Source organism: Crassostrea angulata, chromosome 2 (assembly GCF_025612915.1).
Source record: "Crassostrea angulata isolate pt1a10 chromosome 2, ASM2561291v2, whole genome shotgun sequence".
NCBI classification, from domain to species: Eukaryota; Metazoa; Mollusca; class Bivalvia; order Ostreida; family Ostreidae; genus Magallana; species Magallana angulata.
Genome location: NC_069112.1, coordinates 68,601,824 through 68,614,722, shown reverse-complemented (window position 1 = coordinate 68,614,722; position 12,899 = coordinate 68,601,824). Strand labels below are relative to the sequence as shown.

General features: G+C 32.3%; 1 protein-coding gene across 1 annotated transcript; it reads left to right on the top strand.

The window, feature by feature from the left end:
- The first annotated feature begins 7,713 nt into the window (after positions 1–7,713).
- On the top strand, positions 7,714–10,367 carry LOC128173548 (uncharacterized). The gene is made up of 6 exons (XM_052839255.1): positions 7,714–8,070; positions 8,967–9,121; positions 9,253–9,365; positions 9,508–9,647; positions 9,798–10,013; positions 10,118–10,367. Exons 2-6 carry the CDS (start codon positions 8,969–8,971, stop codon positions 10,348–10,350), a joined length of 855 nt encoding a protein of 284 aa, XP_052695215.1. The 5' UTR covers positions 7,714–8,070; positions 8,967–8,968; the 3' UTR covers positions 10,351–10,367.
- Positions 10,368–12,899: the final 2,532 nt, after the last annotated feature.

The following is a 12,899-nucleotide window of genomic DNA, read 5'->3' as shown; positions in this document are numbered from 1 at the left end:
AATGATGTAAACTCGTGGTTCTTGTGGTATGTTTTCTGAAGCATGTAAAGTGTATATTTAACGGGATACAAGACGTTGATCACGTGACTTTTGTTAATCACATGACAGTTATTATAGAATATATAGTAAAATGAATAAAAATTGGGGAAGTTAAGTTGTTTTAATCGTGTATCTAAATTATCAATAGAACAAAGAAAATATTTCCATTTTTATTTGTGTCTTTAAAAATCCAATGTCTAGCTATTATTTCTTATAATAGTCTGACTTATTATGTTTTGTTATATCTTGAATACTTCCCTAATTAGAAATACCTAAGTTGGGGGGATTTTAACGCTTTTAGGCTTTAGAAATGTATATGTGCACATTTATAAGTTGTTGGTATGTTTAGAATATGATTTTAAAATTTTTGTTCTGTTATCTCTCACTGTTGTTTATAATATTTAAAGAATGTAATTTTTTTTCATTTAAACTAGATTTTTTTTATTCCCACATTCTGCAGATATAAAATGCTTACGTATGATACTTCAAATATAATAATTCACGTGTTAAATTTGTTTAGATAATGGAGAGAGAAAGAGAGAAAGAGAGAGAGAGAGAGGAGAGAGAGAGAGAAAGTTTAAAGGGACGATATGGATATTGTATGAGCCAGATTTGAGCAAAGAGAAAGGAAATATGCTCCGGACAAAGATTTTTCATATAATTCTGCAATGAAGTATATTATTTGACCTTGACAATTGGTTCAAGGTTACGAAACACCCTTTATTTATAAGCAATGTTTAAGTGGAGTATACGTATGATCCAAAAAGGGCTAAATGGAAAACATATATTTTTGAATGTTCTGATATGATCTTGACTTTTGACCTTGATACTTTATTCAAGGTCAGTGAACATTCCTTTGCCACAGATACTCTGTAAGTAAAGTATGAGCTAGATTGGACCAAGGGGAGATAAGATATGCCCAGACAAGAATTTTATTTTTAATTCTGCTATGACCTTAGACCTAGAAATATGGTTCAAGGTCACTGCACACCGTTTATCCAAAAACATTCTGTTGGTTTGGAATGTGTCAGATTGGTTCAATGGAAGGAAAAATATGCTCCAGACGAACAGACAGACGGACGCACAGACAAAAGGACGGACAGACTGATCACTGCAGACTGCCTGCAGAGTTGGGCCCAATAATTTACAAAATTTAATTTTATTCTGACGGTCTTAAAGTAATCCACCCTCCTGTGACGTCATTCATTTTACATAAACCATGAATTCATTAAAATTCTTGCAAGTAGATTTGTAATTTCTATGTTATCATAGGTGCACATCAAAAACTCAAATCATTGTTTACTTAATGATATTTAATAAGCGTTTGTCATTCTTATATTCGACATAATTCAATAATGACAAAGGGAAATAACTCGATTTCTACTTTTCTCTAAATGATATATCTAAATGCGATTTAAAACATGGTTCCAGTAGTAATACTCATAAACATGAACTAATTGCTTATCAAATTATTGTAACAGACATACAAATGAACTTCGGTTTAGTGTTACACTTTTTCATTTTGTGTTAAGGATTAAAAGTTATCATTTTTTACTGTCACGTGATACCCGACACATCAGCTTTAAAAGACCGACCCAATTCCGAAGTAGAAAAATAATATCCTGGGGAACATATTCACTTAATATTAAAATTCAGCACTGTTTTTTATACAAAAAAAAAATAATTGATAATAAAATCGACGGTCATTAAACTCGGAGTTGCCTTAACCTAGATGCGGATATGAATTTATGAATACGCATTTATGAAAAAGGTCAGTCAGCACATACCCCAATGACTTAAAGCTGACATGAATTCATAAATACGCATAATTTTCCTTTTATTTCTCGAACTACCGCCACATTAGTTGTCGATTTCGGGTGTTCTGCTCATCGCATCACACTCCCTATATAAGACCGATAGCACTATTCATGCTTCGCCGCATTCAGGTATTTTATTCATCCGGACACGTTACAGTTGACGAAAAGACTTATATAGAAAAGCGTTTTGAACAAAAATATTATGACAACCCCTGCACTGGAAAGGAATATCAAAGGAAGGACGAAACAAGTCAGTCAGACGGAATTCCAAAGACAGAGACATTCCAAAATACTCGATAATTGTAGAACGTTTTTCTGTGTAAAGTTTTAACATCGCACATGCGCAAAGTATACACTGTAGCCGATCACACAATTTCAATGATCGCATGGCTTTTAGAAAAGGAGTGTTTTTGTAGAAACCAATGGAAACGATGTTACTTTGTTACTTGGATTTACAATTATTTATCTACTGTGTTGGATGTAGTGCCGCTGGGGTCTTCATAAAAGAAGCAGACGTTATTCACTCTGTATGAACGACACACGTGTTCGATGTGCATGCGAGGTAAGGCAGCATAACCTGTGCAAAATGAATCGGATACCTTGGACATTCTTTATAAGAATAAATACATTTTCTGTTTTATCGGTTGTAATTTCCTTAATTCTTTTTTACAAATATTTAACTACAAAGCCTTGGTCGAAAATCAACCGACCGTAATTTTCTCGACAGGTGTTTATACCTCAGTGGAAGTAGAGAAGCGATCGAAACTAATATGGCAACCAAATGCTTTTTTGAATTCATGTCAGCTTTAATGAAACACTACTTGCTGACACTGTCATTCTATCGACCACTGAACTTGGGTAAAGATGATTTTAATCGAGGTTTAGGATATTTATCCAACAACTTGTATGTTAGTAGTTTGCTTCGTATACGAAATCGTTCGTTTCACTATGTAAAACATACTCTTACATATCATATAAGCTCGGGATATAAACCTCAAAAGCTTGTGATGATGGTATATTGCTATATATATAAGGGAATGTTTATGCGCTTTGTCCGGAGGTGTCCAACCCTCCTCACCAACTTAACCTAAACATGACCGTTGATTTTCTTAAAGGACAGCGGATCAAACTAATTTTCAATTTTCTATAGCAATTATTAAATTAAGAAATAAAAACTATTAAAGATGATAAGGGGGAGGGGTGCTCAAACACGACTGGAGATTTGTTATATAATGTGATATGACTTTGATTTTTATGATATTTCCTTGGAAATTCAAACATATACCTTAATTTGTTGTGTTTATTCTATGAAATCACCAAACTATGACTTGGGTCCTTCCTTGTAAAGTAACACTATGCACCCTCGTGTATAACATTCACATAACGATTATCTAAAAAATGTACATAAAGCTATCTTACCGTAACCCTGGGAGACTGCAAACAGGCATAACCACACTGTGGATGTATGGAGATAATACACGGCGTGTCCAGGGAGGGACACCATTGTACATGTAGGGTATTGTTGGTCTAGTCAAACTATATAACTCTATGAATATTGAATTGTTTGCCCAACAGGAAGAACCTAATATAATGGATTCTTCCGTCTTCAAAGACAGATGTTCACCGGCTATATATGTAGTTGCTTTGAAGTTAAAATAAAGGATATATAAAGTTCGTGTTGCGTAGCGAAGGCGTAGAATCAATGATCACTTGACGAGGAAGTAAACCAAGAAGTATAAAGATATTAGTACAATTTTCCATAATTTCCATTATAACAAAACGTAGAACTTCATGTAATTTTTTTTTTAATTATAAAACGATATAGATTAATATAATGTTATTAAATGATGTCCACATGTATGTGTTTGCATTGTTGCAAATTTAGTCAAGGTACTGCAAACGTAAGTTATTCGGTCTGTGGCTGAATTGGTACTATCAAAATGTTCAATTCTGCCTTGTCTGTTAAAGGTCATAATGAACGATATATCGAGCATATTGAGTTATATATGGGAATTAATTCATAACTACATAGATTAAGAGAGGAGTTTGCATACTGTAAATTCCTTATTTTACGCGAGTACGTAATTCCGCGATTCAACCGTTTTCCATCAAATGGCGAGAACAAAAAATCGCGAATGCCGAATTTTTATCATACTTTCTTGAATAAACATATATCCGAAAAATAAAAGCGAGATTTTAAAATTCGCGAGATGTGCTTTTCGCGATTTTACGCGGATATTAATTCCTCGCGTTTAATTAGGAATCTACAGTAGACAAAAAGGCAATGCTGGAAAAAATAACAACTCAGGACCGCAATGTACAGACTTAATTTTAAATTTTTAAAATCTTTAGAAATATGAAAGAAAGTCATGAATGTCTATTCTACAAACATTTCTTGAGAAGATCTAAGCTTGTTTATTTAGGATGTAACTTTGTCACAAAAAAGGGGACTGTATTCTTAAAATTGGTCTTGATGGGTCTTAATATCAATTGACACAAACTATTTTGTCTGTGTTCGTGGAGGCAAATTGGAGTTTTATTTTCATATAAATTATATGTATAAATTTGATGAGAGACAATGAATTGAGTGGACCCCTTCTCCACTTTAGAAAAAAATTACTTTGGTTTATACTTATTTAGAATGGTATGGTGCTGTCTGTCACATACAGCACGTAATTTTTTTAATTGAAATTTTAATTTTCTTTGAAAATATAAAGTCAATGTGCCTCCATAGATACAGAATTACAGAATATATAGAACAGATTCTATATATATATATATATATATATATATATATATATATATATATATATATATATATATATATATATATATATATATATATATTCCATGGCGACAAATGTTCCTGAAGTTACAAAACTAATATGCAACAATTAACCCTTCTTAAATATTTGTAGCGATGACACAGATGAACATATTAGTTGCACACAAAACAACATGTAAAACATTATATTTATTGTTTTTTAATCATTAGCATCACATTCGGTCAAGTTGGACACAAACAGGCCATTCAAGAAATGTGTACGTTCTGATCTTCACATGTACAAGATGGTCGTACATTCCTTTAAAGATAACTGATCGTTCTCGTTTACATCGGATACTCATCTTGATATCATTCTGTAGAAAAGCTGAAAATTTTAATGGTTAACGACCTGGTCAAACCTAGTCATACAAACTACGAAGTTAGATCATTCACCTGAGAATAAATACACATTCATAATTACATTCAGAAATAGCCAAGAATAACCTGATAAACAGCTATAGAATTACCGTCGTTTCTACTGCATTGCTTGCATCAGTCAATCTGAGTTTCATATTATTAATCCACAAATATCAAGAACGATAAGCTGGGAACAGAGGTTCCGAGTGTTCGCAGTTATTCTCACGCAAAGGCAAATATCTTAACTACACGTAGTTTAACATTCTTTTATAAAAGTATTTCTATTCATGAAAGAAATTAAATTAAATTAAAGATCGTTTCATATAATATTTAAACGCATACATGTTCATGCATTAATATACAATAGCAAGAACATTAGGAGGAACAAAAAGTATTACGCATATATTTTCCTTTGTGTCAGTATATGTATGCAGTATATTTAGACTTTTTTACAAATTAAGAAATAGGTGTACCTTTTAAGAAACATGCAATAGAAGAAAGGAAAATATTTGAAAATATGTTGTAGAAAAATTGTCATTTTTCTATTCTAAAAAATCACAGGAACCGGATAGATTTCTTACGGATATTTTTAATGGGAAATATCGACGTTTTTTTTCTCATTCGGTCATAACTCTAAATACTTCGCACAATTTTTCAACTTTTATATCCAGATACTTTCATCCCGCTTGCAATGCAAAATTCCCGTAGACATTTTATTAATAAACATGGATTGGAACAAAACAAGGTGGAAGGGATATCTCAAGGAAGAAAGTTTTGGATATTTTTATACTATTGAATGAACAGCTTTAAATCTTTGTTGTATTTATTAAACATCTAATAATTGAAGAATTAAGTTAATGTACTGCATTAATATCTTGGGACATTATATTATGTTTAAACTTATGATTAGGATAACTTAATCATAAACCATGGTTTATAGAAGATAATGCTTGGCATCCTGTGTTGTGCACTAACTAGAATATTCAAATATAAAATTTAAACGAATATGTTCTACCTTTCTTAACAAAAGTATCTAAATCATACATATATACATGCATTATTCGATTATGTCACTATAGTGCAACTATCACTTAAAACGTCAAGTTTAAATGACGATAAGGCATTGGTCTTCTTCATTTAAAATAAACTCATAAAGACTACTGTAAATTACTGATTGAAATTTCATTAACGACATCCACGCAACACACTGTTATTAAATGTTACATGTTTACATATGTATGTAAAGCTTAGATGCGGGCAGGTTAGGAAACCATGCACACAATCATATAAACATACATGCATAAGGAGTCGTTTCTAGCTTGAAAATATCAAACTTCATAAAGCAGAACACAACATACTTGTTATTACATGTTTATCTCCGTCAAATAGACGGAAACAACTGTGGGATAAGACGTTCACTAGGTCAAAATGATGCCTACTTTAAACAGGTATTTACTGTCATCAAGGGCTTCCTAAAAAATCTTATGTTCTTTCGGCGCCTTTCATTATTTTTAGTACAATCCATTCAATTGATTTTAAACAGCACCGATACACTTAAAAGGGATATTTCACAATTTCACATCAAAGCCTTTATGCTAAGAATGTTTGATAAAATGATTAAGATGGTGTATATTTATTATACTAAGAAAAGTGTGCTTGTGCTCTTAGTAAAGTCATTCCCACTAAAATGATGTAACTTTTTTTTCTCTTTTAGTTATGAATAGAAGTTTTGTTCAGCAACTTTGATTATTAAACAGTCTTAAGGCGATATAAAATTCTATAAACAGAATAATTAGCAATCTTGTTTCGACTCCGTCTACATAGGAAATTTCGCCACATATGATTTTGATATGAAGTTCTTTTCATATAAGAATCATATCAAAATCACATATGAATGATATAAAAATTGATTCATATGAAAATTATATAATCCCTATCATATGATTCTGATATGATTTGAATTATATGATAACTACTTCATATGAGAATTATATCATAATAAAATCATATCAAATTATATAAGATTTATATCATAATTATATGATTGTGATTTACATCAAAATATTTCCAAGGAAAATGTATGAAAATCATTCTAGATACCTTCGAATTAATTGCGGCATGATGATTATTGGTTTGATATGAAAATTTGTTTGAAATTATAAGCGAAATAAATATTAAATGAGTGGATTTCTATTGCTTTCAAGTAAAGTAGGTAAACAGTGTAGACATCTTAATTACTTCCTATATTTTTGTTTAATGAATAAAATCACTATTGATAAAAGGCATATAGAATAAAATATATTTTTTGCGAATTATATAATCAACTTAAGCCAGATGTAAACAATAGGGCAGGAAAGCGGAAACGCGTCATAACGCGAGATTTAACGAGAATTCAGCCGTTGGAGATAAACAAATACACGTGGTTTTGTAAATGGCTTTTTCGATTCTATATTGGCTGAACTATGTGTCCGGCACAAAAAAACTTCAACAAAAATCAGAGCTGGCGGTCAAAGCAGATCATGTTTTGAAGTTTTGTTTTGACCCCGAACTAAATCACGTCCAGGGAAGAGTCCAGGCGAGTATGAGAGATCGGAGTTACCATGTCAATGTAAGTTCACGACTTAATTCCTGAATCATTCCCACTCTAATAAAATCAGTAGTAATATCGTAGTGAGATTTTGTCTGAAAATATTTAATTAATCAATGTAGATCACGCTGGGAAAAATAACACAGTTGTTGACGGTATATGAGACTGTGTGAACGGCCAAGACAAGTGCCATCACAAGGCGTCTATTCTTTTATATGGGCATAGTGTTTTTAATTAAAGAAAATATATATGCACACCTTGTCTAGTTCATCTTTTCAGTTGAATAATATATGTAATAATCTTGATTGTATTTTACTTAGATATAAGAATGTTAGCAAAACAGACGTGAGAGCTTCTTGGATTCAGCATCCAAAGCGGGCTCCACCAAAACAGACCACTACAATGGAAGAACTATTTCCACCCCCACCAAATATAGCCAATTACAGGTATGTATCAAGTCATGTTAAATTTAAAATAAATGAATTAGCAGGAATTATTAGTTTTCACAAAATTTGTTTCACATGGCATTACATGCAGTTGTATATCATAATACTTGTACAATGTACATGTATACTGTGTACAGTACATGTAGCCATTGATAAATCTGGTTATTGTATCCTCAAATCCTTAAATGTCCAGCCGTAAATAATATCTTTATTACAGATAATAACTAGTCATAAAAATTATATTTTCTTATCTTATCCTAGATTAAACTTTGGGTTCAGGAGATATATTATTCTAACTAATCATATTCTTTTAGGGCAACAACAAGACCTGTAGATGAGACAGATGTAGCCTTCCTGTGCAATAAGCTTAATGCTCTTGGTCAATTTTCAGGTTAAAAGTTATGCTTAAAATTGAGGGTTTTTTTTTTTTAATTTTGAGTGATTTTCTTCAAATTTTATTAATGTTTGTGTTGGTAAAATATTTGCATATATGTGCCTGACGCACGCAGTGCAGGATTTTCAGCTCCAAGACTGTGACATTAGTGTTACGAGGAATTTTTATGTGCTGCTTAAAACTCATGAAAATATTGGCTTTTAGTGCAGCTTTGGGTACATATTCAAATATTAGCATTTTCTTATTGTTGTTATTTTAAGAAAAAAAAAAAAAGTTTTACTTAAAAGTTTCTTTGTTCTGAAGTTAGTTTCCTTTTTCTTTTTCAGATTTCCATGCACTAATACATATATAGAAACAAAATTAGATATATGAAAACATACTACTTGTAGTAAGTAAACATACATGTACATCTGGCATGTTTTGGAAATATCTTTCCTTGCATAGTAAAGTGAAGTAATGTTGTATCTAATTATTATAATTCATTTGATTTTACACATTTTAGCTATGCTATGGATTGTATCTAAAGAGCCTCCATCTCTAACACTGGATGTTCCAACTGTAGAAGATTTGCTGCTTGGGGAAGGCTACACAGGAGCTACGGACAAGATAAAGTGGCTGAAGACGAATCTTGCAATCTCCAAAGAGAAAATAGAGCAGGTTGATTTTACTTTGTTTATGACATAACGTGAGGTTTCGAAGTTGATTTGATCAAATTATTAATACATATATAATGTGTATATTAATATCTTATTAAGTGGAAAAGTTAATAAAATTATGATCAATTTTAGGTTGCACAGATGACCGCAGGACAGAGGAATAACCACCTCTGGGCATTGGTTAGAATAAACCGTTTGACTGCATCCAACTTTGGAAAAGTGCTAGCTGCCATCAGACGAAACAGGTTACAAATTATGTATTAAATATTTTTTTCTCTCAGCACACTCAAATGTTTAATGTTGATCATCCCGTATATTGATGTGTATGTAATACATATGACTTTTTACTTTAGTAAATTTTGTACATGTAATGAATCATTCTTTCAGGTTCCCACCCTCATTGTTTAAACAAATTCTTGCCTCGTATGACCTATCTACAAAAGATGCTATTGTATGGGGAGTTAGCAATGAGTCAGTTGCCAAAGCAAAGTATTGCTCTTATGGAGATGCAGTTGTTGAAGACACAGGTAATATGCTACACCAGCATCATTTTTATTTTATGATTATCTTGCGGTAATTTTTATACAAGTACTGCATAAATCACTAAATACACTAGCTGTTGGTATACATGTACTTTAAATTAAATAAAGCACTGTGTTTAACTTTTTTACACTTAGGAGTATGGTTGCATGAGAATGGTGTTTTAGGCGCAAGTCCTGATGGCCTCATTCGGCGGGCAGCAACCCACAACTATAACCACCTAGCAGCAGAGATGACTGATGTGCTAGAGGCAATGCAAGTGAGGCCTGAAATTTTGGAAGTGAAGTGCACCTTCACTGCTAGAAATATGACAATCCCTGAAGCCAATAACTTAATCAAAGAGTTTTGTTTAGGTATTTGTATTTTTATATTACCTGCATTTGATTTCATTTTTAAAAAAAAAAATGTAAAAATGTTGAAATTTTGATAATAAGATATATATTTTTTGAATTGCTAGAGTACCAGGTTCATGACGGCAGACAGGTGTACAAGCTTAAAGGAGACAATATCTACTACGACCAAGTACAGGGGCAGCTATACATCCTAAACAAATCAGCCTGTGATTTCGTTGTGTGGACAACTCGAGACATTGCCATTGTTAGGGTTCTCCAGGACGGCTTGTGGGGCCAGAACATTGAGAAACTTACCAACTTCTATTTTGCTCATTTGATCTCTGTTATTCAAAGATGACTGTCACAATATCTGAGTTCCTACCTTAAAACAGATAAATAAGCTTGTATCAGTTCAGCCAACTTTTTTCTTAAAATAAACAGACCTGGTACTCCTGACTTGACCCAATCAGTGTGGTTTTTTTCAATGATAGTGTTATTTATCTTACAAGATAAAAAAGCAAAGGTTTGTATTGTAAAGTTAAATCAACAAATGATAAAAGAAAAAAAATGTTGCTGTTACATTTCTTAATTTAATAAATTTTATGACAAAAAATGTAAAAAACAATCTATTATGGTTTGAATCAAACTTGTTTAATAAAGAAAATTCATTAAGATTGATGAGGGTATTTATAAACATTTAATAACATATAAATTCACTGATCAAAACTAATCATTTGCAATTTCTGCAATCATGGGATTTTGAAAGTTTGCAAGCATAGCACAAACTTGAAAAATCTTAGTACTAATGTGGCGGAACTGCTGAGGAATGTGTGACAGAACTTCAAAGTTTTTTATCCGCTCAACATGGATTCTTGACCGCGCTATCTTCCTGCAGACTTGGACTTCTGCTGGGGTGTACTGGCCTTTATCTTTAAGGAAGGGAAGGATGTTCAGATGAATGCCCGGAGGGAGAAGAGAATGGATCGTTAACCCTTTGTCGGCCAAAATCATGTCTCCTGGGGATAACTTGGCAAGCATGTTGCTATGCTTTACTATAGCAACATCTGAGGTGCCGCCAGGATATAGTTTGCTTACGTACACAACGGCTCCATTAGGAGCAACACCAGTAACAGACTTCACAGTATGTCTATTTTTGTATGAGCTGTAGGCCTGTGACTGGGCTGTCATGTCCTGACCGGGAACATCCTGAGTAACCTCAGTGGCGTCAATCACCAGACGACAACAGTTAAAATCTCCAAAGCTTGCTGGCATTGAAGCCTTGCACTTAAGAAGCGAAGGAATGTTATTTTCCATCATACCTTCAAAAAAAACTTCATGCAGAGCAAAGACATGGGTAATGATGATATTATAAATAGTTGCTCTGCTGGTACAAAAGCGCTCTGCAAGGTCAAGGAAGGGACAGTTCGGCTTAAGTTTCATTAATGTCATGAAAAGTTGGTCAGTCCTTGAAAATGCACTTGGAGTCCAACCATCCACGTATACCAAAGGAAATCGCTGTAAGGTTGAGTCAATGATCCTAAACATCTGCGGTTTCAATGAGGTGTACATCAACATCTAAAAATTTATAATAGGTCAACTTGATAATTGAAGCTGTTAAATGTTCTTGTAGATAGTAAATTTAACTGTAGATTTAAAATCTATAATGTATTTTGGTACAAACATGATCAGAGAAATTTTAAACTTGCAAGAATTTTATTATCAAATCAGTCATTTCCTTCGGATTAGACATTCAGTTTTAATTTAGTAAAAAAAAAAAAAAGGGTTGAATTTGGCTTGATCAATGATTGACATATTCCAATTGCAATAGGTCATCCGAAGTAAATCAAGTAATCTAAATATTGTCTTTAAAAATATGTAATTTATTTGATGTCTAATACCTTCTGCTCATTGTCGGTGACATTTGCAACTGTTAAAGGGTGCTTCTGTGACTGAAGATTTGCTATTTCTGTCTGCAAACATGATATCTGCTTCTCCAGTTCCTACAATACAAACCATAATTGATGAATAAAATGATGACTACATGCTTCATTTTAAAAAAAAAAAAATTGTTATACAATGTACCATTCATGATTTTGCTAGCACTGAATTGAAAATCCAATCTGCTTCTAAAGAATTTGGAATGAATGTATATGTGCCAATCCAACATCAATCAATATTAATTACTATAAATGTATATTGTTAGATACATGAAGAAAAAAAATCCTTCTGATACATTTGATTTTTATCACCTTGATTTCTAATACTAGGGATGAATAAGACTGCATTTAATTATGCTCCTCATCAGCAACCTCATTTTCAACCACAGGCTCTGTGTCTGTAAGTATACTTTCATTTGTCTCGGGTTCTGTAGATTCACCGATCTCAGCTTGCCTGCACTGTCTAGAATACATAAAAATAGGATTAAACTTTAACAGTTAACAATTTCTTAAAGACAATATCTTCTAATCTACACAATAGTTTTGTCATTTAGTATTTTTTCTATCAGTTTTGAATTCACATTACATAAAAAAATATATTGAAGAATACATTTTCACATTTTGAGAAACAGCATTTACTTTTGTACTTGCAAATAAATGTATACCCTTGCATATATGTATGGCAGCTTGGTATATGTAATATCAAATGTACCAGCTCCCATTGTTACTTACAATGCTTACTTAACAGTAAAATATTTATATATTTCATCCATTATTTGTTATAATCATAATGTTTTATTGTTTTAATGCATATGACCCCCGAGGGCCATTAATTGGTGAATATCAAAAGAGTAACTGTTTTTGTTAAACTCTTCAAACATTTAGCAGTATACTGAACATTGAGCACTGTGGAAATGTTCTATATTTCACATAAATACATTAGTTACCGGGAAATTTTATTTGGATTTGG